This window comes from Lemur catta, chromosome 17 (assembly GCF_020740605.2).
Source record: "Lemur catta isolate mLemCat1 chromosome 17, mLemCat1.pri, whole genome shotgun sequence".
NCBI classification, from domain to species: domain Eukaryota; kingdom Metazoa; phylum Chordata; class Mammalia; order Primates; family Lemuridae; genus Lemur; species Lemur catta.
Genome location: NC_059144.1, coordinates 23,260,661 through 23,287,044, shown reverse-complemented (window position 1 = coordinate 23,287,044; position 26,384 = coordinate 23,260,661). Strand labels below are relative to the sequence as shown.

General features: G+C 51.0%; 2 protein-coding genes across 3 annotated transcripts in view; one reads left to right on the top strand and one right to left on the bottom strand.

Annotated features, from left to right (window-relative positions):
* Positions 1-5,435: 5,435 nt before the first annotated feature.
* Positions 5,436-7,061, top strand: MAP1LC3A (microtubule associated protein 1 light chain 3 alpha). Its single transcript, XM_045528773.1, has 5 exons — positions 5,436-5,687; positions 5,998-6,053; positions 6,137-6,243; positions 6,523-6,692; positions 6,903-7,061. The coding sequence occupies exons 1-4, from the start codon at positions 5,648-5,650 to the stop codon at positions 6,683-6,685; spliced, it is 366 nt and encodes a 121-aa protein (XP_045384729.1). The 5' UTR covers positions 5,436-5,647; the 3' UTR covers positions 6,686-6,692; positions 6,903-7,061.
* Positions 7,062-7,263: 202 nt separating this feature from the next.
* PIGU (phosphatidylinositol glycan anchor biosynthesis class U) overlaps positions 7,264-26,384 on the bottom strand; it is an 81,358-nt gene continuing 62,237 nt past the window's right edge. For both annotated transcript variants that reach the window (XM_045528771.1, XM_045528772.1), the window contains exons 10-12: positions 25,708-25,832; positions 19,292-19,434; positions 7,264-7,698 (exon numbers count right to left, since the gene is read on the bottom strand). In XM_045528771.1, coding sequence (XP_045384727.1) covers positions 7,585-7,698; positions 19,292-19,434; positions 25,708-25,832 — 382 coding nt within the window. In that variant the 3' untranslated portion in view covers positions 7,264-7,584. The remainder of the gene's footprint in view (positions 7,699-19,291; positions 19,435-25,707; positions 25,833-26,384) is intronic.

The window sequence follows — 26,384 nt, the reverse complement described above, 5'->3', positions numbered from 1 at the left end:
GGGAGGAAGTGAATTGATGTCTGCAATTTGCTCTGAAATGCAACAAAAATGGATAAAGAAGTGATAAAGCAGATGGTGCAAAATGTTAATAGAATGTACCTGGTGGGTATATGGAGGTCACCACACAATTATTTCAAGTGTTATGTGTGAACATTTTCATAATAAAATGCTTTAAAAATGCTATAGCATATTAGGTGATGACTGCTCTGGCAGAGAATTAAGGAGTTGGGAGAGAGGATAGGGAACGAGAGGGGGGCCTGCAGTATTAAATAAGATCATTCGGGAAGGCCTGAGAGGCACTTGAAGGAGGCGAGGGTGTGAGCCACTCAGAGATCTTGGGGAAGGATGTTCCAGGCAAAGGCCCTGGGCATGAGCGTTTTGGGGATTCCTGGAGTAGCAGAGGCCACAGTGTGGCTGAAGTCCAGGAGGGACGGGGAGCAGCTGGGAGCCAGATCCCGCAGGCCTCCTGTGCGAATAGGATTGCTCCTGTCACTGCAGTGAGGTCAGACGGAAGGAGGCAAGGCCAGAGCAGGAGACCAGCAGGAGATGGTGGTGGTGATGAGATGTGGTCATATTCTGGAGCAATCTTGAAGGCAGAAACAATAGGATTTGAGCATGGATTGGATTGGGGGCAGGGTGGAGGGCTGGTGGTGGATGGGGGCAGTAAAGGAAAGAAAGGGGGCAAGGAGGACTCCAGGGGTTTTGGCCTGAAATAAACTTGGAGTATATGCTGGGGGAAGATCACGGGTTTGTTTTGGGTAGGTCAAGTTTGAGATGTCTGCTAGGCCTTCAAGTAGAGAGACATAGAGTAGAGGCCAGGCCGCTGGCCTGGATGCAGAGGTGATGGGGCAGAGGAGGGAGCCTAGAGGACGGAAGGAGGGAGAGCCGGTCCTGCCCTCTGTCAGGTGACGGTTGGAGTTTGGGGGCTGGGCACTCCTCTCCCACTCCAACCTCAGCTCAGGGCTGAGTCTGACAAAAGACAGGTGTAACCACTTCCTGAGGCCATGGCTGACCCAGTTCTTTCTGCTGCCCTAATGGCTCTGATCACACTCAATCTCCTGTGACCTTGTGTTTGTGATGTTTGTCCTCTTTGACACACAGCTCTGGATCAACATTCAGCAAACTAAGGCCCTCAGGCCAAGTCTGTCTGAGCAAATAAAGTTTTACTGGGATGCAGCCACGCCCGTTTGGGTTGTCTAAGGCTGCTCTCACGTGCCAAGGGGAGTGGCTGCCCGAGACCACATGGTCCGCAAAGCCTGTAATATTTACTGTCTGGCCCTTTAAAGGAAAAGTTTGCTAACCTTGCTCTCCATCTTTCATTAAAACAGTGTGTAATTCTATTACACACAGCAAGTTAGTTATTTGGTTAAGTTTATTTATTTATTAGATAGGGTCTCACTCTGTTGCCCAGGCTGGAGTATAGTGGCACAATTATAGTTCACAATAACCTTGAACTCCCGGTTATCAAGAGATCCTCCCACCTCAGCCTCCCAAAGTGCTGGGATTACAGGCACGAGCCAGCGTGACCAGCTAGTAAGCTATTTAATAACATACGTAGGTGGTCCCCAGTTTTTTGCAATTATGAAAATGTTACAATCAACATTCTTAACTACATTTCCTCAGGCTCCTGTGCGCACCTACAAGTGAAATTCCTGGTGTGTAGGAAGGACATGGGCATCTTCAGTTTGGGTAGATTTGCCAAAATGCTCTGCAATGGTGGCTGAAATCATTTACACCCCCAGCAGCAGGGTAGAGAGTTCCCAATTTTCCACATTCCTCTAAAAGTCAGGGTCAGATGTTGTCAGACTTTATTAGTTACACATCGTTTGTTTATATTCCCTTGGATTTTCTGGCTGTGAATGATACTAATAGTTTTGGTCCTTTTGTTTGTCTTGGGGCTCAGGACCTCCATGTAGTACTGAATTTTGTTCAGTGACCCTTTGTTCCTGGCTTTAAGGGGAATATGCTTCATGTTTCCCCACACACACCGTATGGCCTGGTGCTTTACCGTTATGTTTACTGCAGGTTGGGGTTTTTTATTTTGGTAGAACTCACCTAGAAAACCATTTAGATTCGTTGGTTTTTGATGAGTAGCTTTTCAATTTTGTTTTCTTCAATCTCCTTAATAATAGACATAAGGCTACTCAGTTTGTCCATTTCTTTTAAAATTAGTTTTGGCAATTTTTTTCTGGATAGTTGTCCATTTATTTGTATGGAGTTTATAATCTTGTTATTTTTGTCCTTTCTGTGGTATCTGTAGGTATGTTCCTTCTATGCACTGTTTATTTTATTGGTCTCCAGCTATGTTTTGTGATCATACTAGTGTTTTTCTTTTCTATTTCATGCTCTTCATTATTATGTTCCTTTCACTTTCTTTGGGTTTATACTGTTACTCATTTTTAAATTTGACACTCTGCTCATTGATTTTCTACATTTCTTCTTAGCTAATAAGGCTGTAAATCTTCTAAAGGCTGCTTTAGTTGCCCCTCTCCCAAGTTTTTATATATATCCTCATTTTTGGTTTGATATAAGTATTTTTCATTTCTATGTGATTTCACGTTTGAGTAAAGAGTTATTTATAAATTTCCAAACATTTGGAGCTTACTTGGCTCTTGTCTGTGGTCAAAGAATATGGTCTGTATGAAATTGACATTTGATATCTGTTGAGCTGTCTTGTGCCCTAATAATTGGGCCACTTGTTGTAAATGTTCCTTGTATGCTTGAAAGTGTTGGGTTTAGGATTCTATTGGGGTTTATTGATCAGGATTATTAATTGTATAAAATCTTCTATATCCTTACTTTTTCTGCTGTTTGGTCTATAAGTTACTACAAAAGAGGTCTTAAATCTCCCACTATGACTAAGGGTGGAGGACTTAGCAATTTCTCTTTATATACTGTCATTTTTGCTTTATATATTTTCACCCTTTTTTGGTAAAATCCAGAACATACAAGCTCAGAATTGCTATCTCTTCTTAAAGAATTATCCTCTATCCCTAATAATGCCTTCTGCCTTTTTTTTTTTTTAAAGAGAGGGGGTCTTGCTCCATTACCCAGGCTGGAATGCAGTGGCCCAATCATACCTCACCTAACCACAAACACCTGGGCTCAAGTTATGTTCCCATCCCCACCTCTCAAGGTGCTGGGATTACAGGTGCGAGTCATTGCACCCAGCCTGCCTTCTGTCTTAAAATCTATTTTGTCTCATTTTTCTACAGGTACATCTTTTGGTTAGGTTTTCTTTAGTATACCTTTTTCCAGATTTTTACTTTGGGTGCCCTTAGGTTTCTTTCTTTTTTTTTGAGACAGAGTCTCACTCTGTTCCCTGGGCTAGAGTGCTGTGGCATCAGCCTAGCTCACAGCAACCTCAAACTCCTGGGCTCAAGTGATCCTTCTGCCTCAGCCTCCTGAGTAGGTGGGACTACAGGCATGTGCCACCATGCCCGGCTAATTTTTTGTATATATTTTAGTTGTCCACCTAATTTCTTTCAATTTTTAGTAGAGACAGGGTCTTGCTCTTGCTCAGGCTGGTCTCGAACTCCTGAACTCAAATGATCCACCCGCCTCCTCAGCCTCCCAGAGTGCTAGGATTACAGGCGTGAGCCACCGTGCCTGGCCTGCCCTTATGTTTTAAATGTCCTCTTGTAAACAGTATAGAGCTGCATTTTATTTTTCTTGGCCTATCTGATAATCTGTTTTAATGGGTGAATGTAAAACACATTTTCTACCTTTGGTTTTGTGCTATTTATTTACTGTCTTTTTTACTTTGCTTTTCTTCCCCCCTCATCTTCAGCTTTCTATCACGTTTTATTTATTTATTTATTTTTTGGTGCTGTGACTCAGATGCAAACCATCTATTACCTTTTTTTTTTTTTTTTTTTTTTGAGACAGAGTCTCGCTTTGTTTCCCGGCCTAGAGTGCTGCGGTGTCAGCCTAGCTCATGGCAACCTCAAACTCCTGGGCTCAAGCGATCCTCCTGCCTCAGCCTCCCAAGTAGCTGGGACTACAGGCATGTGCCACCATGCCTGGCTAATTTTTTTCTTTATATATTTTTAGATGTCCAGCTAATTTCATTCTATTTTTAGTAGAGACGGGGTCTCGCTCTTGCTCAGGGTGGTCTCAAACTCCTGATCTCGAGCGATCCTCCTGCCTTGGCCTCTCAGACTGCTAGGATTATAGGCGTGAGCCACCGTGCCCAGCCTACTATGTTTTTAATATCTTTACTTCCCTTTTCTCTTCTCTGCATTGGCAGTTATATTTCCATTTCTATTCTTTTGGTGCTGCCTCTTAAACATCTGAGATAAGTACCTGACTTTACAAAGCTGGGCAATGATCAATATCTTTATCCTCCTTTCAAACAAACTGAACTTCCTAGAACACTTTAACGCCGATTGCCCTCTCCAGTCTTACATGTTCTTGTGTTGATTCCATCTTGTTTTTGTACCCTACAAATTAGTCATTACTATTCATGTTCCATATTAAGTGCCTGTTTAGATTTACTTACATGTTTACCAGTTTGTTCACCATTTTTCCATCTAATTCCTTCCTTTTGGAGCACAAGTCCTTGTTACTGAAGTACATCCTTTAAACATGGTTTCACCAATGGTTCACCAGTGGTCTTTTGTGTAAACTCTTCGTTGTAATGTATCTTTATTTCTCCCGAACTCTTAAGTCACAGATTAACAATTGGTTGATGGTATTTTTCTTTCAACGGTTTAAAAAGACTACATTTATTCTGGCTTCTATATTTGCTGCTGAGAAAGCTATTTTTGGTATAATATTTTTTGTTAATCCATCCTCCTTTGGTAGCTTTTAAGATCATTTATTCTTTGGAGTTCTGCAAATTCACTACAAAGTGTGTAGGTGTTGATTTTATTTTTATTTATCCTCCTGTGGATTTTAAGTGAGGATTCTGGTCTTTAATCAATTTAGGAAGCTCTCCTTCAGGAACTGCCTCTCCACATTCTTTCTGCTCCTGGAACTCTGGGCCTGTGAGGTCTTTCTCACGCTATCATTGTCACTTCCTCTTACATTCTTCTTGCCCTCTCTGGTTAATTGTTCATCTATCCTCCAGTTCCGTGATGTTCTCTTCTGCTGTGTCTTAATCTGCTTTCTTATCTCATCCTTTGAGACTTGAATTTCAATATCCTATTTTTCAATTCTAGAATTCTGTTTAAGGCCTGGGTGTTCCTTTCTAGTGCCTCGCTTTCGGTCCTCTAGCCCTCGGCCCCGTGAAGGCGAGGAGGCCCAGGGCTCAATGCCCTTCCCTGCGGTCCTCCCAGTCTCAGGCAGTCCCGGCCTGTGGGAGAGGTGCCGTGCAGGCCATGACGTCACGGGACTGTGACGCGCCCTGGGCCCCGCCCCTCCGCGTTCCGGGCCGGGAATCCAAGCTCTCTGCGCCGTGACGTCACGAGTCCGGGCGGGCGGGTTTTGCGTCGGCCCAATGGGAGCGGCGCGCCGGCCTCCCCTTTAAGGAATGTTGTGACCTGACGTCACCGGGCGAGTTACCTCCCGCAGCCGCCGCCGCCGGGCTCAGCGCGAGCCCCGGAGCCCTTGAGCGTGAGGCGCGAGCCCCCGAAACCCCGAACCGCAGCCACATCCTCAGGCGCGCCCCGGAGCCCCGGCCTGCGCGCCCCGCCGGGCCCGCGCGATGCCCTCGGACCGGCCTTTCAAGCAGCGGCGGAGCTTCGGTGAGGCCCGGCGGGCGATCCGCGAGCGCGGGGCAGGGGGCTCCGGGAGGCCGACCGACCCCGACTGCCGCAGGTGACGTCAGCCCCGTGACGTCAGGCTCCGGCCGGACCCCGGGCTGGGAGGCCGGCTCGGGCCTGGGTGGGGGCCGCCCGCCTCCCCACCACGTTAGGTGTCAGGGGCTGCGGGGCCTGACGGCCCCGGGGGCGGGGGCTGGGGCGGGGCCGGGGCCGCCCCTCGAGGACAGGCGGGGCGGAGCCGCGGAGAAGACCTCGGCCTGGCCCGGCCTCACGGCCCGACCGCCTTTCGCAGCCGACCGCTGTAAGGAGGTGCAGCAGATCCGCGACCAGCACCCCAGCAAAATCCCGGTGAGTTCCCCGGCCCCGCCCTGCCCAGGCCCCACCCCGGGCTCACGCGTCCCCGACCCGACCCGTGCCTGCCCCACTCCCAGGTGATCATCGAGCGCTACAAAGGTGAGAAGCAGCTGCCTGTCCTGGACAAGACCAAGTTCCTGGTCCCGGACCATGTCAACATGAGCGAGTTGGTCAAGATCATCCGGTGTGTGGGCAGCAGCCGCCAGAGCGGGGGGGGGGTTGAGTCTAGTTGGGGTAGGGTAGGGGGCCGGGTGTGGGGTCAAGGGTTATGGGACCGGTGGTGGTGGGCCCTTATTCAGGGGAGGCTGGAAAAGGTCAAGGTCAGGGCTGAAGTCAGTCAGGTCAGAGGTGAGAGCCTCTGCAAAGGGCTGGGATGGGTGTGGAAGAGGCTCAGAATCTGGGGAAGGGCTCAGGGCCCCGCCCACCCAGCCCCTCACGGCCACGTGCCCCCTGCCCGCCTCAGGCGCCGCCTGCAGCTGAACCCCACGCAGGCCTTCTTCCTGCTGGTGAACCAGCACAGCATGGTGAGCGTGTCCACGCCCATCGCGGACATCTATGAGCAGGAGAAGGACGAGGACGGCTTCCTCTACATGGTCTACGCCTCCCAGGAAACCTTCGGCTTCTGAGCCAGCAGTAGGGGGGGTTGGCCTGGGAGCGGGGAGTGGGGGGCCCAGTCAGGTTCTGCTCAGGGAGCTCCTGAACTGAGCTGCCCCTGGTGGGCTGGGCAGGGATGTGGCCCCTTAGCTCGGGGATGCCAGCCTACTCTGCCCCTCTGGGTGCTGGCTGGGAGGGTGGAGAGCACCCCCCAGTACCCCTACTCTGTGTGGTTTGTGTTTTTTTTAGGCCCCGGCCTGTCTGCCCTTCACCCATCTGAGGCTCTGCCCCCTGCCTGGACCTGCCCACCCCTGACAGACTGGTCCCTGGCTCCCCGGTCTCCACCTGGTGTATGGATCTGTGGTCATTGTCCCTCTGCAGAATAAAGATTGCTCAGGCCTGCCTGGCCCTTTGCCTCCAGCCCTTGCTTGGGAGCCGGGAGGGCTGTGGGTGGGGCCGGCCCACACTACTCTCAGCCCATCAGTGCCTGTGGACTAGGGGCTGTGGACCTGGGGCTCGCTCTAGAAACCCGCACCTGTGGGCAGTGCCCCTGGCTAGTGGCCAGGCTCACCCCCTGCCCCTGAGTGCAGTGTGGATGTGGTCCCAGGGCAGACTTCTTTGTAACAAAACACATTTATTAAGTAGCCACAGCCTAATAAGCCCTGTTCACCTGCTTCTTCCCCCTTCCTGCCTCGGAGGGGGCTCCTCGGTGTGCAGAGCCACAAAGTGGGGGTCCAAGGGGAGGTACTCTGAGCCACTCTCACAGGCCTTGCTGTCAGCCGTGGTCCCCTTCGGTAACAGAGATTCGTGAGCCTGGACTAGACCCTCTTCTGCCCGAGGACTCGCCTGCTGGCAACTCTGGATAGAGGGCGCGGCCCAGCTGCTGCCCTTCCACCTCCTGAGGTCCGTGCAGCCCTGTGCTGGGCTGGGCCTACTTGAGCACGAGCATGGCCTCCGTGCCGTCCTTGGCAGTCAGGTAGAGTCCGTGTGTGAGGTGGTACTCCCGCCGCAGGAAGGCATAGAAGTAATCAGAGATGAGCAGGATCTGGGGGAGAAAGAGGGTGTGAGGAGCTACAGGGCACCTCCCCCTGAACCTGGGGCCCCGGAGGGGCTAGGTAGATGGCGAGAGCAAATGCCTATGTGGCACATCCCAGCCTGGCCCTGGATCAACCACTGGGGAGGCCGTGCCCAGGGACCCTCTACTAAGGGCCCATACATGACCCTGCAAGATCTTGCTGGCCCCTCAGAAGCTGCGCAGATTCCCACCCCTCTTGTGGTCTACACCTCCAGCCCAAGCTCTGGTCCCCAAAATGCCTGTGCAGTCAGGGGCCCCTCCCCTCCCAGGTGCCCATACACTCTTCAATCCCAGCCAGAAACACACCAAACACTTCACCTCCCCCTGGTCGAACCTGCTTCTCCTACAGGCACCTGTGTCTCTACTGTCCAGGTGCTCAGGACACATACATCAAACCATGAAGTCCTGTCAGTTCTACCTTCTAAACTCTCTCAAATCCACCCTTTCAGTCCATCCCCACAGCCACCACCCTGGACAAAGCCACTGTCATCTCCTAAACAACAGCAAAGCCTTGCTCCTGGGCCAAGTCCCTGCTCTTAAACCTGCCCCCACCCCATTCTCCCTGGCAGCCAGAGGGAGCTTTTCAAAACACAAATCTGATCATGTTACTTCCCGGCTTAAAATCCGCCCAAGGATTCCCATGTTCTTAGGGTGAAGCTCAAACTCCCTGGGGCTCCACGGCCTTGTACCTGGTCCCTGCCCACGTGTGCAGCACCCTCTCCCTGCTCCACCTCGCTCCACTGTAGGCTCTTCACTGTTTCCTGCCTGGAATGTCCTCTCCCCTTTCATCTAGTCCACAGCTGCTTGCCCTTCAGGTCTCAGGAAGGATCACTTACCCCCCAGATTAGGTCTCAGCCACACTAACCTCTATATGCTAACACAAACTCATCCAAACTGCAATCTCACATTCAGCGGTGTGACCGCCTGATGACTGTCTCCTCTCTTGGACCAGGGGCTCCACTAGGGCAGGGTCCCTCAGTGGTTCTGTCACCAGGGTAGCTCTGTGCCCAGCTCAGTCTGTCTTTCCTATTCTAGGGCACAGAATCAAAAGGGGCCTAGAGCCTGTAGTCCCAGCTATTTGGGAGGCTGAGGCAGGAAGATCACTGAAGCTCAGGAGTTCAAGGCTACAGTGAGCTGTGATCATGTCACTGCACTCCTGCCTGGTGACAGAGGGAAACCCTGTCTCTAAGATAAAAAAAAGGGGGCCAGAGGGGACTAGAAGCTCAGCTCACTATCCCCTTCACAGAGGCCCAGAGAAGAACAGGGATCTGCCAAGGTCCCTGCACACTAGACAGACCCGAAGCCTCACAATCCCATCCAGCCCAACTGGACCATGACCTCCAGTGCCTGGAACAGGCAGGGCAGGGCCAAGCCCCACAGAAGGATGAGGGGACACGGACTCACCACCGTAGACACCACCAGTTCTCAGGCACTGAGCCTCCCAGAGTAGCAGTACCAACCACCTCTTGGCACAGATGGGGAGACTGAGGCCCTGAGCAGGGAGCAGGGAAGGTACTCAGCTAGGGTCTTGGGGCATGTCACAGGTTGTGATGGCCTCAGGATAAGTACTCACCATTCTATCACCAGACTGGAAGGTTTAATAATCCCCATCTCACAGATAGGGAAATTGAGGCTCAAAGGGTTCAATAGTTGGTTTGTGGCAACACCTGGAGAGCTAGACTAGTGGCCACAGGGCCTGGAAGGTGACACGCCTGGGGCCAGTCCACTGATGGGAGAGAGACTCTGCCAAGGATGTCAGCCAAGCACACAGAGCTCAGGCAGCCCCTGAAGCCTTGTCACTGGCTGGCATCTACAGGCTGGGCCAGTACTGGGGACAGTGACCACAGCAAACACTGACCCCATATGCTGCAGCCCTCTTTCTCACCCGGGGCCCCAAGATGCCATCTGGGCAAGAGAAGCCAGCAGCAGTGGCTGAGCTCAGAGGCTAATCCCTGAGCCAGGGGTCAGATGAGGGGCAGGTACAAAGTCACAATTCACAACCAAACAAAATGAAGCAACTCAATGTCACACAACAATCAGCTTGACAAGTAGCAGGAAGTCAAAATATTAGGTTATTAGGTTGAACCGTGTGAAACTGCCATTTTTGCAGATCTCTCACCCCCAAGGTGGTCTAGACTTAGTGACTCACTTCCTGCTTGCAGCACAGAAAGGGAATAGCCCCTGTACAGGGGAGAAACCTGCAGCCACTGTCCCAACCAAGTGCTGAAGGCTCACATCAGCCCGAAACCACGTGGCTAGCAAGTCCCTGCGGGATGTGATGAAATGGGCCCTTCACCTGGGGTATTCTTGCCAAAAACCCATAACCGCAGGACAATCTTAAGAAAAGCATCAGACAAACCTAAATTGGGGAACACTCTACAAGATACCTGGCTGGTGCTACTCAAGACTGTCAAGGTCACGAATAAGGAAAGACAAAGAGGCAGAGCAAAGACCAATTCAACACGGTCCCCGACGGGGCCTGGCAAAGGAGGACACAACTGGAAAAACCAATGAAACCCAAATCAAGTCTGGTGTCTCCACTAACAGCATATCAGGGGTAGCTTCTCAGTTCTGACAAGCACATCATGGTATCACACGATGTCAACAACACAGGAAACTGAGTGCGGGACATATGGGAACTCTCCGTTCTATTTTTGCAACTTTTCTATAAATCTAAAATGATTCCAAAATTAAAAGTTTATTTTAAAAGCAGTGAGCTAGCTGGGCATTGTGGCACGTGCCTGTAGTCACAGCTATGCAGGAGGCCGAGGCAGGAAGATCGCTTGAGCCCAGGAGTTCAAGACCAACCTGGGCAACACAGCGAGAACCTATCTCAAAAAAAAAATTAATTAAAAAATAAAAAGCACTGAGTTATTGTTATATGTAACAACGTAATTGAACCTCAAAAACATTTTGCTGAGTGGAAGAGGGCTTCACCAAATGTACATTAAGATTTGCATTTTGCACTGTATCTAAATTTTACATAACAAAAATGTAAATAAATACTGAAATATTTACCAGGAAATGTACTGTCTGCACTTCAATTTGAAATACACTAAAAAAACAAGATGGACCGAGGGAGGGATGTCACGATGGAACAAGTATAGAAGAACGTCGGTGGTGGACTCTGGGTCGTGGGTTCAACATTAAACCTCTCATCTTCCTGGGTGTGAAGATTTGTACAGCAAAGGGGGTGGGGGAAGAGCCCTGTGTGCCTGCTTGGCCACACAGTTCTGAGTGGCACCAGTCTGAGTGGGTGCCCTGCCCCCAGGGAGAAGACACCAGGTGGCCTGGAGGCTTGGCTCTTTCCGAGGGGAGCCCACAGCTGGTCATAGCCTGGCTGAGATGACTTCTTCTGACCTTGGGGCTTTCCATTCAGACTGTGAGGAGACGGGGTTTCCCAGGGGCCTAGGATTCAGCCAACACAGCAGCTGCAGACCCAGAGCCCCTGTGCCCAGTCCGGGCAGGGGCAAGTTGGGCAAGAGGCAGTGGAAACAGCATGGGAGCATCAGTGACTCTGTGACCGACCCTGTGTAAGTCTCTTCCTGTGCCCTAAAGGGCTTTTTCCTCATCTGTAAAATGACAGCAATAAGCTCGGTTTATCACTCACTTGGACTTAGGGGCCCCAGAACATGTCTGCCCTCTCTCCTCTCATCTGAGGCAGCTGAGCCCTCTGCCTCCCTCCTCTGTCAGTAACGTGTCCTGTGCATCCTCCTCCGACTTCCCACTCAGTCCCTTTCCTCCCGCAGCCACTTCTTGCTGGGAGCGCCCCCCCCACCGCCCCGTCATCCCTGCCCGAGGGATCTTCAGGGTATACACATGTGTGTACACACACACACACGCACACACATGCATGAACACACACACACAGAGAGCCCTTCGAGTGCCTGCTTGGAAGCTCCCTTGCTCCCCTCTGCCCCCACCACACCTGCCCGCCCCAGCAGCCCTGCATTTTGTCCCAGACCAGGTAACTACTGATCCCTCAAGGGGTGCCATTTCCTACCTGGAGGCTTCTCTAACTGCACACTCAGTGATGTGAACCCCCCAAAGTGAAGTCACTGCCCGCTGGCCTCCTAACCACATGGGGCAGCATCTGCTCCAACTCTGTGGCCTGGCACTGCACGGGGCTGCGCTTTGGGAGTCGCTTGCTTGTCCCCACCTTCTCAGCACGCCCCCCAGGGATGGCTCAGTCACGGTCCTCTCACTGGCAACTGTGAGGGCTCCAGAGCTGCTCCCCTCTGGGCCATGGTGAAGAGTTCACGGGGCAGCTGACAAAAGGATGGCCAGGGACAGAGAGGGCAAGTCCAAAGTGGCATGAAACAGATGTCGCTCCATGCAGGGTAGGACAGAAGAGACACGGGAAACGGACGTCTTCTGAGCATGTGCCCTGGGCCAGGCCCTTTAACAGAAAACCACACTGAGCCTTTCCAGCTCCCTAGGGGAGGGCGGCCATCCCCACTTAGAGAAGCGCAGGGGCTAAGGGGCCCGCCCTGGGTCACGGCAGTGAAGCGTGCTCAGGCTGCAACACAGAGCTGCCTGTGAGCCCGACCTGAGTTCTTCCCGTCACCCCACAGCCCCTCAGAGTCTGCACCCATGTGGGCTGCGTCCTGCTATGTGGCTGACACTTCACAGACCTTAACACACCCTGCCGAGGCTGCTCTCCCCAGCTCGCAGCTCTGTCAATCAGCCAATAAAGGGAAAAGTTTTTTTGGAAGAAGTAAGTGTGTGAGACTTCCAAGCCAGTGAAGGTGGCTAGTCCAGTGTGTCTTGAAACTGCCGGGTTCAGGACAGCAGCCTTGGCCACCACATGCCCCTGGGCTGCAGCTTCCTGGAGAAGTGGGTGCTGCCCCCGAGGCGTGTCCTGGTTCCCTGGGCCTCTTGCTCCCTGCTGGAGACACTGACATTCGACAACCAGCCTGCAGCAGGGGACGCACCCTCTGCCCACCTGCTTGGGATCTAGGGAGCTGGGAGCCGAGGAGGCTGGTGGCCCACTGCGGAGCTGCTTGGGGCTTTGCCGTAACCTGTCAGCTCGCAGGCCTGACGGACAAGTTGGGGGAGACGGTGGAGAGGACAGCAACACCCTCCAGCAAAGTAACAGTGAAACCGCTGGACTGTCTCAGGGGCTGCACGGTCACAGGGTAAGACTGAAGATTGGGGCTACAGGAGCAACTGTCACCCATGTGGCACTTTTCAATTCTTATGTCTGGAGAAACAAATCTTCCCACACACAGATCTAGGATCTTGCAGCCAGGGCTACACACAATGCGCAGGAATAAACCTGAGATGTGCCACGCACCAGCCACAAGTGGGGGTTACACACCACCAGCCACTGATGTCCACTCAGCATGTCCCCAAGCATTTCCCCACTGGTCCCATTTCTCAGAATGGCACACCAGGCCAACTGAGAGGCAAATCCAGGAGACAGGACAGTGGTGTCATTTGTGCTAGAGAGAATAAGTGAATCCTGAGCAGGGACCAACACGCTGGAGGCTGGTACCAGACCTCAGGGCTCCAGACCTCCCTGGGGACAGACAGGAGAATGGCCATAGCAGGGCTGGCCAGTATCTGCAGGGCCGGCAGCACAGGGAGGAGGCTGGGGATGGCCCCTCACAGCGAGGAGGCAGCAGCTCGTAGAGTCGTGTTCCAGACCCTGCTTGGGAGGGCAGAGAAGTCTGTTTTGGATGCAGACACAGAGCAGGAGCGGGGCTCTCAGGCCAGCCACCAGGATGAGAGGGGAAGGGAGCTCTGGCTCTGACCCCCTAGGAATCCAGTGTGACCTGCCACAGGCCCAGCTCTGACAGAAACAGACTGGAACTGGGGTCAGGGTATGCAGAACTGTTAGACCACTGGTCGTGAAATGTGGTTTCTGATCCCAGCTGATTCTGTTTTTCATCAAGAACCACTGAATATTCTTCCTGGTGTTGTGGATATAGCCATGAGCAAGACAGACAGGGGGCCTGCCCTAGTGTACTAAGTGGATGTGATAAACAAGACCCTGAATCAGTACACCCTTCCTAGCTTTGTGACTTTGGGTGAGTCTGTAGCCCTTTCAAGCCTCAGCTTCCTCATTTGATCATGAGACAATAATATTGCTTCCATCAAAGGGCTGTTATGAAGATTAAACAGATTCCTTTTTAAAAAGTTTTTTTAAGAGACTGGGTCTTGCTATGTTGCCCAGGCTGGTCTTAAACTCCTGTGCTTAATGATCCTCCTGCCTCAGCCTCCTAAACTGCTGGAATTACAGGCGTGACCCACCTCATCAGGGTAGATTCTTTATAATGAAAAATAAAAGGAAAATGTAAAGGCTGCCAGTGAGGGAGTAGTTACGTAAAGCGTGGTGAGTCCACATAGCAGGACACAAAGGTTCCTCCCTCATATGTGAGCAAGGAAAGATCACCAAGATTTTTTTTTTTTTTTTTTTTGAGACAGTCTTACTTTGTTGCCCAGGCTAGAGTGCCGTGATGTCAGCCTTGCTCACAGCAACCTCAGACTCCTGGGCTCAGGCAATCCTCCTGCCTCAGCCTCCCGAGTAGCTGAGACTGCAGGTATGCACCATCATGCCCGGCTAATTTTTCTATATATATATTTAGCTGTCCGTATAATTTCTTTCCATGTTTAGTAGAGACAGGGTCTCGCTCTTGCTCAGGCTGGTCTCGAACTCCTGAGCTCAAACGATCCGCCCACCTCGGCCTCCCAGAGTGCTAGGATTACAGGCGTGAGCCACCGCGCCCGGCCAACATGTTTTATTAAAAGGAAAAAAGTCATACTTTCATCATGATGCCAATAATAAAACACTTAAACACACAAATAAACCTCTCTCTCCATGAGTGTGAGTCTACGTAAACATGTCAGGAAAGCTCCAAAAGGCCACATGAGCACATGATCCCGAAGATTATAGGGATCCTGGGGGCCAGTCCCTAGCAAGTGCTCCTGAAACATAAGCCACTATTCATCGTACGTGTGGGGCAAGATCTCCTGATGTTCCCTGTTTGTAAACTGAATTAGGGTGAGTGGGACACTTTACCTTACTCTTTCAAAAAGCTAAATTTCGGCCGGGTGCGGTGGCTCACGCCTGTAATCCTAGCACTCTGGGAGGCCGAGGCGGGTGGATCACTCAAGGTCAGGAGTTCGAGACCAGTCTGAGCAAGAGCGAGACCCCGTCTCTACTAAAAATAGAAAGAAATGATTTGGACAGCTAAAAATCTATATAGAAAAAATTAGCTGGGCATGGTGGCGCATGCCTGTAATCCCAGCTACTCGGGAGGCTGAGGCAGTAGGATCGCTTAAGCCCAGGAGTTTGAGGTTGCTGTGAGCTAGGCTGATGCCACGGCACTCACTCTAGCCCGGGCGACAAAGCAAGACTCTGTCTCAAAAAAAAAAACAAAAAACAAAAAGCTAAATTTCAACAAGTTCCTTTTCCTTTAGATGTAATCCTTGAACCAGTATTTTTCTTCTGCTGGTCACTGACCCACAAAAGAAAAGGATTAAAGTAAAAAGAAGAGGGAGATTGTTCTCCTTCTCTTGGTTTACGGGACTGAACATGTCTCCGGGAATCTGCTTCGGGTACTGAAGGGCTCGCTCCTCTTGCTATTTCCCACGTCAACACGTGAATGTTGGCAAGGGGACCCACACGCTGTGTCCCATCCTCTCAGCACCCTGGGACGCAGGGATTAGCATCCTGGTTTTTGAGACAGGGAAACTGTAACCCAGGGAGGTTAAATTACTTGCTGAAGGTCACACGGTGAGGAAGTGGGGGCACCTCGAGCAGCCAACTGGTCTCCATCCCAGCTCCTCTCTCGCACTCGCGCACACCCCATGGACGGTTTACTGTTGTCACTTCCTGCTCCTGACTCTGAGGCACAACCATAACTAGCAAATGATCCGTGCCACGTGCTGAAAAATACCTAATGCCCCCAGGGGAAAGGACAGGGCCTAAGTCACTGGTTTACCTGCTGGTGTAACTAATAATCTACACGTAATTTGTTCTACAATAGGGTACAGCACCGATCAACTCAAACACGGCAGGACCTAAAAAACAGTCTGTGGGCCAAAATGTGCTCTATATTCAGCTCCTGATGTCAGCAACGATGGTCCAGGCTCTGGATGCTTCTTTGAAACCTGTACTCATCTGGTTCCCAGGATAGCCTGTGTCTATCTTGCACGGGGAGGGGAGAATGAAGGCCAGGTGAGTATCAGGCACCTTCCAGCTAGAAGGGCTCGGAAGAGCAGGCTGTAGGGTGAGAACACATCCCCATGTGCCACGAATCTTAATGGAAGCGCTGACTGTAGGCCACACAAAGCAGGGGCTGGGCTTGGGCTGTGCCGGACACACAGGGGCTTTGCCAGCCAGAGAGACTAGGTTCTGGCGCAGGATAGAGAAACATGGGAGACAGAGCTGCTACCACTGACCTCAGTCGGTGGGGGTGGTTTGCCCCCTTCTCCCCTTCCTTTCTTACTCTCCAAGTCTGAAAGGCCCAGCTCCTGCCCCTCATCCCCTGTGGCTTTCCCTGACTGTTCACGACAGGAGACGGATCCCGTTCCCTCTGGATTGCTCCAGTGGTTACTCTCTGCACACCTGGCCATTAATCACACATCGTTCTCCCTGGCTATCTCTGGTTCATTCATTCATTCAACAAACATGTGCTGAGCAGGTAGCTGGGGACCTTGCAATGGGAGTACGGGCAGATGGCTGCCTTCATGGAGCTCACAGGCTAGTGGTAGAGGCAGGGAGGGGAGCAAGCAAGTAATATAAAGTTACAAATTGGGTAAATGCTATGAAAGACCCAAGCAGGGCACTGAGAAAGAGACAGTGGGCAGGAGGAGCCCAGGAAAGGCCTCTCTGAGGAGGTGACACTGAACTCTCAGTAAAACTCCAAATGTCTCATTTTGTACTCTGGGGCTCCAACAGGCCCGAGGGCAAGGGTAGTGCAAACTTCATGATGGGGGGACTCTTCTATTTCAGTCAGCGCTCCAGGACCATGGTTATGATTTCAGCGACCGCCTCAGTGAGCAAGTGGCCGCGAGTGACACATCCCTTTAGTAATCTGGCGGCAGCAGCAGCAATAAAGGCCAAAGCCGACAGCCCCAGGAAGCACTTGACCAACGGAGCTGACCCGAGGAGGCTGATGACACAGGTGTGCCGGATGCCTGAACCATCTGCTGAATAAAGGTGGGTGGGGGGGTGTCGCTGGGCCCCTGCTGGGAGGCCTGTGGGTTGGCACTGCCTGTCCAAAGCGCAACTTGGCAACATCTGCCCAAGACAAGAGCTACATATGCCCTCTGACCCAGCAAATCCCGCCACTGGGCATTGATCCTAAAAAACACTGGCGCGTGTGCACGAGAATATGTGGGGGGACAGGCAAGGCTCTTCCATTTAGAGTAGCAAAATGACCAGAAGCAACCCCAGGGCCCATCGGCAGGGGTGTACCTAGTCGAGTAAGTCACGGAGCAGCCCAACCATCAGGTATCACGGAGCCGTTAAAAAAACTATCTCAAAATAAGATTATTCAGTGAGAAACAGCCAAAGAGCAGTACTTAGAGAAGGATGCCATTTACCTATATAAATAAAAAACCTGTGTGTGTGTGGGCCGGTACCACCGCTGTCTGCAAATACGCAGGGGCCCCGCAGAGACACATGCCAGACTGACCCCAGCCAGCACAGCTGCGCAGGGAGGTGGGGGCCGAGCTCAGGCAGATCTTGACCTTTCACTCCCTATCCTTCTACCTTGTTTGACTTCCTTCCCCAGCAATGACGAAATAATGTATTACTTGATGATTACAAATATATTTTAAAAAGAGATTAAGGAAAAAAAAAGGTACGTGACAATGTCAAAGTCCAGCTGGTTTTCTCTCTAGCTCAGCTACTAACACTCAATCCTCCCTCCTGCCTTTGGTTCCCACCCCAACCCCAATCCCTCTCTTTCCAATGATTCAGTTTCTCCTGCCTCCAATGGCACCTGACCACCTGCAAACACCCCCATGCCACTTATAGAGCCCCTTCTCTCAGAAAGGCAGCCTCGGGGAGAAGGCGGTTATCTGGCAAGTTCCATGGATGCTTCTGTATTTCCAGACCAAAACTTGAGACTCCTGACAACAGGCTGTGGGCTACTTCTGTGGAGCTTGACAGCCTCCCCAGAGGCCCAGGGCAGGCCCGATGCCTTCCATGCCAGCCGCCACAGGGCTGTAAGGAAAAGTGAGGAGATTCCTGCAAGAAGAAGAGCCAGCGCAACTTTCCGGATTCCTTTAGGATACCAAGTGCGCCCTGGAGAGATCTGCCTGCATGGGACACACGCAGGAGGTGCTAAGCCTTCGCCATCACCAGCTACTGTGGGAGGCAGAACAGGCGTCTGGCTGGGTCCCACCCAGGCTCCTGGGCCCTCCATCTCTCCTCCTGCTCTTCACAAACCGAGATAAGTGGTGAGGCTGGACATCAGAAATGTCCACGCAGGAAATACCAGTCCCATCGCTCACTGAAAAAGCCCTAACTCCCTTCGTTCCCAGCAGCTAACCTTGGAGGCAAGAATTTCCCTGGGGATTATTCACTGGCATCATTAGTCTTCCCAGCCAGCCCCACTTCCCAGCCAGTCCATTAAGCACAGGAAATGCCTGGCTGTGCCAATGGCAATTGAAATGGTAAATGGTACAAGTGGTTCTCATAAGACCTCAAGGACGAGGACAGAGCCTGACCTGAAAGAAGGCAGCACAGTGGAGAAGGGAACTTCCAAGAAGGCCGGATGACTCGCCACTGGGTTTGCTAGAGCCCCTGCCACAGAACCGCTGGGAGAGCTTGACAAAAATGCAAATTCCTGGCCTCCTATTCTGCACTGAATCAAAATTTCTAGGAGTGGGATCAGGGAATCTACCCTTTTTCAAACAATCAGAGCCACGTACTTGGGACAGTCACAACATAATTACAGGATTTAAAACACAGCCACAGACAGGGAATTTGCATTTCTAATAAGCCCGATGGTGATTCTGATGCTTGAAGACCTTGCTCTGTGGACCACAGGGACAGGCTTTCCCAGGGCCAGGGGAGACCGAGACCCCCCTAGCCTCCCCTCCACCACTTCCAGCTGCAAAACTCATGCTCAGCTTGCCAACAGCCAGGCCATACCACCTCTCAGCTCCTGCTGTCCACACAGTCTAGGAAGCCTCTCCTCTTCTCGACCCTGCCCCCCCACCTCACTCTGCACACTCCCTGTAGGTACCACACCCCCCAGGCACCACCACAGAAAGAGGGCACCTCAGAAATCAAGCCTTCCCTGAATTTGGTTCTTGGCTCCTCCAAGGACCTTTGGCCTGAGACCTTTATTTGTAGAACAGGGAAAGCACTGTCTTACAGGCTGGCTTCCAGAATTCAATACCGCTCAGCACGGTGCTCAGCAACTGCTGGCCAGACGCAGTCGCACACTGCTCCCACTTCCCTGTCCTCTCCACGGGACGGTAGCTTCATGAGGGGAGTAACTGTCCCTCTGTCATGTCTAAACCCCTCATAGGCAGAACCCAAGGCCTTGCCTGAGGCTACAAAATGAATCCCCATCCCCGTGCTGCCCTCGACTCTTACCTGCCCAACATTGAAGGTCAGTGTGATGGCATAAAAGAAATTAGAGTTAGCACTTCCCGCATAAATCCAGAGGTGCCAGAGGACAGGGAAGAGCAGGGAGCAGACGATGATGATGCAGGTGAGGACGAAGATGTTTCGCAGGACTGCAAAGACAAGATGGCCACAGTTAGCCCAATGCTCTCTTCGGCACCCTCTCCCTGCTGTGTGGCCCCAAATGACAAAGAGGAGCCGCATGCAGCCCACAGGCAGAGCATCCCCAGAAGTACTGGGGGGCCAGGCAGCAAACCTCACAGACCTGAGCCAATGGCCCCCAGACCCACAGCTGGTGGGAGCTCCTAGACCCGGATCTTTCTTCCCACTGCGGGCCTGGCTGGCTGAACACCAGCTATAATAGCAATGCTGTGAATGCCCCTGGGCACTAAAGAGGGCATTTTAGGACGTCAACACCCCCCAACCCCTAATCTTGGAGTGTCCAAGAGTAACTCCACCCCTTTCCCCAAGCAGGGTGCTGCTGGCCACACTGGCTTGTGGATGGGAGCTCCAGCATGAACCGCAGAGTAGAGCCCTTCCATGGGTCCCTACGGTACCACAGTCTTGGGTCTTAGGAACGTGTTTTTCATTCCCCTTAACTGGTGCCTTAGGTCCCCTGCCTTACTCTTCAAACATTCCTCATTCTTCCTCAGATGATAACTTAAATAACCTCTTTTTGACATGCTGCCTCACTGACATGACATCACTCCCTGCTCCCAGAAGAGATGTCTGATCCACCAGGGAGAAAGCTCTCCTGGAGGCCCAGGGTGGTCCGCAGGCAGGGGCACACTGGCTTCAGGAAAGGTAGCGTGATGGCCGGGCACAGATCTTGGTTAAAATCCTGCTCTGTCATTTATTAGCAAGTTTCTCTAAGCCTCAGCTCCCCTCTGAAACAAGGCTAAAATGCATACTTCATGGGAGTGTCATGTGGATTAAACAAAAAGATATGTGAAAAAACTGGCCCAGATGTATTATTGCGTATATTAGTTTTCCACTGCTGCTACAACAAATCCCCACAAACTTAGCAGTTTAAATAATATGATTTATCATTACACAGTTCTGGAGGTCAGAAGTCCAAAATGGGTCTCACGGGCTAAAATCAAGGTACCAGCAGGGCTGCACTTCCTCTGGAGGCTGTAGGGTAGAACCCACTGTCTTCTCCTGCATCTAGAGGCTGTCTGCACTCCCCGGCTAGGACCCCCTTCCAGCTTCACAACCAGCAATGACAGATCGAGGAATTCTTACATTGCATCATTCTGACCTCTTCTTCTGCCTCCCTCTTCCACTGTTTAAAAAAATAGACTTTATTTCTTTATGTATTTGAGATAGGGTCTTGCTATATTGCCCAGGCTGGAGTGCAGTGGCTATTTACAGGCATGATCATAGCATATGATGGCCTCAAACTCCTGAGCTCAAGTGATCCTCCTGCCTCAGCCTCTGGAGTAGCTGGGACTACAGGCACATGCCACAGCACTGGACAGAATTTATTTATGGCAGTCTTAGATTCATGGCAAATTTGAACGGAAGGTACAGAGATTTCCCATATTTTCCTGGCCTCCACCTCTTCCACTTTTGGGGACTCTTGTAATTACACTGAGGCCACTTGGATAATCCAGGATAATCCCTCCTTCCCAAAATCTTAATTTGAAGTCCCTTTTGCCATGTAAGGTGACATAGTCACAGGTTCTGGGGATTATGACTGGCCATCTTTGCAGGAGATGGATAATACTCTGCCTACTACACTGTGATTTTTCCTTTTAATTCACCAGGGGTTATCTGACAGTAGGGTTACATGTTACTTTTATTTCTTTATACTTTATTTTTTTAAAAGAATATTTAAAATAAATTAATTAAAATAGTATCTTTTTAAAAAGAACTTAGCACTGGGCCTGGTTCCCAGCAGGCACTAATGAATGGAAGTTCCCTTCCCCTCTCTGATCCTGACCTTCAGAAAATCCCTTCTACCAAGTCAGCATTTTGGGAGCTCTAAGGGATGGGGAAACTCCCAAACATTTAGGCCACTTGTGTCAGCTGCACAAGCACTTGGTAGAAATGCTATACTGAGGGCTCATGCACTGGAAGGGGGTCTGGATGACACAGATGATTTTCAACTCTGGCTGCAAAGTGAAATCATGTGGGGAGCCCCACTCCCTACCCAAAGACTAAGTCAGAGTCTATAGATGGGGCCCTGACACCCATATGCAGTTTTTAAAGCTTCCCAGGTGATTCCAATATGCACCTGGGGCTGAGAACCACTGGAATACGGCTGCAGACCCTGACAGTCTGCAACAGAGATGCCACTGGGTGGTGTCAAAGTTAGAGTAAGGAGGACAAGGTAGTTGACAGTTCTTGGTAAGGCTAGATGTTTTCAACTTACAGCTCCTTCTTTACTGAGAAATGATAGATGTCTTTTTGTTGTTATAAAGTCCTTTCTTTTATGAAGTGGGGATAAATGGCCGGGAGTTGATTGCTTTAATGCCTTCAGCAAAATAAAGCGCTGGCAACTCTGTCACCAGAGTTCTTTTGAAATATTAGTGGTCTGGGAAATCCCACAATTTGGACACTGGCCTGGATGGCTCGCAAGATCCTCTCCTCTAATCTGAAATTTCCACAATTCTGGTTTTCAAAGCTCAGAGGTCAAAGCCATGACTCAAACCTCCTGAGACTGCCCAGGGAAGCTCCCGCCTCCTCCTGTACTCCCAGGAACAAGGAGTCTGAGAAAAGGGGTATTTGCATCGAGAATTACTATTTTTTTTTTCTTTTGAGACAGAGTGTTGAGCTAGGGTCTATTGCCCAGACTGGAGTGCAGTGGTGTCATCATAGCTCACAGCAACCTCAAACTCCTGGGCTCAAGTGATCCTTCTGCCTCAGCCTCCTGAGCAGCTGGGACTACAGGCACTCGCCACCTACTCCCAGGTAATTTTTTTTTTTTTTAAATATATTTTGTAGAGACGAGGTCTTGCTATGTTGCCAGGATGGTCTCCAACTGCTGGCCTTAAGCAAGCCTCCTGTCTTGGCCTCCCAAAGCGCTAGGATTACAGGCATGAGCCACTGCAACCAGCCAATAATAATGCTACTAATAATAATACTTATTATCATTAAAAAATGTTACAACCTCAAGAAAGAAGAACAAATCTTTTTACCATTCTACTCCGACATCACTATTTACGTTTCTCAGTGGTTCTTTCTGATCCCCTGGAAAAGTATTTTGCTGAAAAAAATATAGACTATTCTTAAAATAAAATGCTTGTGGCCCAACAGCCCAGGTGGTTCTTTGATCTGTGCCTCCAGTCAGAGACAGAGATTTCAGACAGGGTGACAGGAAGGAGACTAAGTGCAAAAAGACGGGAGAGGCTCACTTGCAGCCTCTGGGTGCTATCACGAAGGGCTGCAAAAATACATTCCCATGTGGTTAGAGGAACTGACGCCAGCATCCCGTTGGCTTCTGGCCTGTGATGACCTTTGCAGGAAAGGGGAGCTGCTACTCACTTTTGCTGGCTGACAGGCCAGAGAATGAAAGCTATACGCCAGAGCACATGGAGCTGGGACCCACGGCACAGGACAGCTTGTTCCAGGCACCAGGAGGCATCAGAGATATCAGAGGTGACCAGAGCCTAACAAGATGAAAGGGTTCACCCTTCACCAGGGTCACTCGGCTGGATGGAATCAGGTTCCCCCACCACATCCACGGGGTGGCCCATCCAATCTCTGGTGCCACTACTGATGAACTGGAACTTCAGGCAAGTCACTTTCCCTCTCTCAGCCTCATATGTTCTGAAATGAAACTCCACTTGAAAAATCCAGTCCCATCAGGAGGGGCACAGAGGGGATCTGGGGACTTGAAAGGTCATGGTGACATCAGCTGTCTTAAACTAGGTGCAAGGTACATGGGAATTTATTATATTATTAACTTTTATATGTATTTTATCAATATTCTTTTAGCTCTATACAATAGTTAATAAAAACAAAACAAAACACACACACACACACACACCCCCTTTGGTAACTGGCTGTTTCTGCTGTACCACACTACGGCAGGCTGGCACTGGCTCTGCCAGCAGGCTGTTCCCTAACACCAGTCATGCGTCTGTTGACTCATCCCAGCCCCAAGCTCCAGAAAGTGCAGTGTCTAGAGCCTACACTCAGGGAAGGGCCACGTTCCTTTCCTCCTCCCCACTGACAGGGCAGGAAAACAGAGAGGTGAACGTGGGAGTGGGCATGTTAGCACTGGCAACTAACGTTTAACCTGATTTCCTAACCACATTCACTATGTTCAACCTAGGCTTAAAGACTTCACAAAACGTCCACTCATAGGCCCCAAGGACCAGGCCCGAAGATGCTCCTGGCTAAGTACAGTGACTCACAGTTGTCAGGCCCCAAACAGATACTCCAAGGGTGAGTGTTCCCTGCTGCAGGAGTGGGGAGGTGAAGGTGGCAGCCACTGTTCCCTACAGAAGTTTCAGACGAGCTGAAGCTATAAACTGCTTGCCCAAGCAGCCAGCAACAGCATCCACTGGGTCATCTAGGCTTCCGGAAACCCCTTCCTTTTTCTTTGTGCCTCATCGCCCTGGAGGGCATAAAATAGCTTATTTCAAGTTTTGAAAAATATGTTTATTCCAATAACTCAGGCTACCAAGCCTGAAGCTTTGATCATGGAACTATGTAGGTAACCCCTGCATAGTTATTACTGATGATGATATACCTGCAATGCTATTTACATATATTCTTTCTCAACTTAAAACACCCATGAAAGATATTCTCCTTATTTGATAGATGAAAAAATCAGAGGCTCAGAAAGGTTAAATGATGTCCCCGAGAACACATAGCTAGTAGGGTAATGCCAGGATTCAGCCTCAAGTCGGTCCATCTCCAATGCTCAGCAGCATGGGATGAAAGGTAGACACTGAGGGACATAGTGTGGATGGACAGCAAGAAAAACCATTGTGTCCCCAAGACCCACCCTGTCACAAATCGGGGCATGTCCACATGTTTTGGTGGCCTCGTGACTTGTCACTGGCCACTCTGCCTACGGGCCCCAAGCTGACTCTGAGCTTGCTGGGCTGGGTGACTCCTGTCTGTGCAGTGAGTATGTCACAGGGAGAAGACGCCAATTCCTCCTCCCAATCAGGCAAGACTAGTCACTGCCCCACCAGGCTGTCACCTGCAAGAGCAGCCCTGGCTCAGCCGCCCACACAGGTGTTTATCTTCACCCAGAGGCGCTCTTACAGGTAGGTTTCTTGCAGGCAGCTGGTCAGTTTCACTTCCTGGTTGACACCCAGGGGTTCCAAAACAACAACAAAGACTCACTTCCTCTGAAGTGTGTCCTACCTGAATTCATTCTCAACACGTGCTGCCCACCCAGAGCAGGCAAGGAAAGTTCAACAGCTCCCTTCCATGACTCATTTTAGAGAGTCAGGCAGTGCTGGGCCACTGACACTGCCTCTTTATTAGGGAGGTTTAAAAACCTACTCCACAAACACTTACTGAGATTTAAAAACTCACTCCACAAACATTTGTGTCAGGTTCATTCCTGGATGCTGGGGACACAGAGGCAAATGATGTCTACCCTAAGCGAGTCCCCAAACACTGAAAAGAACCCACCCTAGAGGGCTAAGAGCCCAACCAGGGGAAATGCTGGGGGCCTAGGCAGCACACACAGGTCACCAGTAAACCATCTTCTGAGGAAGAGATGGTCAGAGCTTAAAGGAGTCATCACAGTGGGCAAGAAGTCTCGTGTTGCCCATCTGCATTCCAGGAAGCTTTGAGTGCAGCACTGGGGAATGGTTCAAAGCCCAGGGTATAGAGTTCTGCTGTTCAATATGGCAGCTTAGCTACATGTGGCTTCTTAAATTTAAATTTAAATGAATTTAAATAAAAAATTCAGGCTCTCAGTCACACAAGTGGCTACTGTCTGTATTGGACTGTGCAGATACAGGACATCTCCATCATCACAGAAAGCCCTGTTGGACAGCACTGAGGAGAGGTTCACAGATCTGGACTCCAATCCTGGGCCTTCCGCTTACCGGTCGCATGACCTTGAACAAGTGGCTCTACGTTTCTGTACCTCAGACTTTTCATCTGCAAAATGGGCATACTTACCTCAAAGGCTGGTGTGCAGATAAACTGAGCTAATTAATGCATGTAACACTCTTGGAGCCACAGTGGCCAGGTACACAGTACGTGCTCAATAAGTGGCAGTTATTTTTATCATCACTAGTCCATAGCACCTAGAAACGGATACCGTGCCTTATGCCTGCTTCTCTCCTAGTGCTGCAGCTCGGCAGATGCCCAGGACATGCCTATCAATTGCTTCTTCCATGGCTGTTTCACCCAGGGGCCAGGCAGGCAGGAATCTGCCACCAGCAGGTAGAGGCAGGATTACTCACATCTGTAGAGATGGTTCCACACGGGAAAGAAGGCCATGTAGAGGGCCACGTCCCCCACCGTCGGGTAGGACTTAAAGATGGAGATGACGGCAATCTGGATGAACATGAAGAAGATGGGGTGCTCCCTGGGCAGGGCAGGGGAAGACAGACAGAGAGAGATCAGCCAAGGACCAGGCTCATCCCAGAGACTCCTGACCCCATCCTCGGAACCAAAAATACTCCCCAGAGGACTTCAGGCAGGGGCTGGCTCTGCTACCTACTAGGCAGGGGCCAGGCCCCAGTAGCCGGGGCCAGAAATTCCCAGAGGTGGTGAGGAGGCCCAGCGAACACTAGAGAACCAGCCCACAGAGATGTTTCCCATCAACGGCCCCTCCCCACCCCAGCTCTGGGCCTTCCCCCAGGAGCCAGGAGGAAGAAAACAAATGAAGTCAGCGTTCTTTATTACTGGGCTTAAATGACTGCTTGTCAGGGTAGCCAGACAGCCTCGCTCGCCAGAGGCCCCTCTGTACACTGGACCCAGGGCAGGAAGTGCCTCCTTGCTGATGCCTTCTTCTCTGACACTATGATAGTGGGGTCTGCAGACCCTCGGGGTGCGGAACTCCTTTCCAGAATGAGAACACAGAGCTGCACACAGCTTGTCAGTGCTCAAAGGCCGGGACTGGAGTTCTTGTTAATTT

What these genes read in the sequence shown, in the direction of transcription:
- MAP1LC3A (XM_045528773.1), top strand. Translation starts at nt 5,648, where the DNA reads ATGCCCTCGGACCGGCCTTTCAAGCAGCGGCGGAGCTTCG. An exon ending in AGCACCCCAGCAAAATCCCG is followed by an intron (nt 6,054 to 6,136) that starts GTGAGTTCCCCG and finishes CCCCACTCCCAG; the next exon opens with GTGATCATCGAGCGCTACAA. An exon ending in GAGTTGGTCAAGATCATCCG is followed by an intron (nt 6,244 to 6,522) that starts GTGTGTGGGCAG and finishes TGCCCGCCTCAG; the next exon opens with GCGCCGCCTGCAGCTGAACC.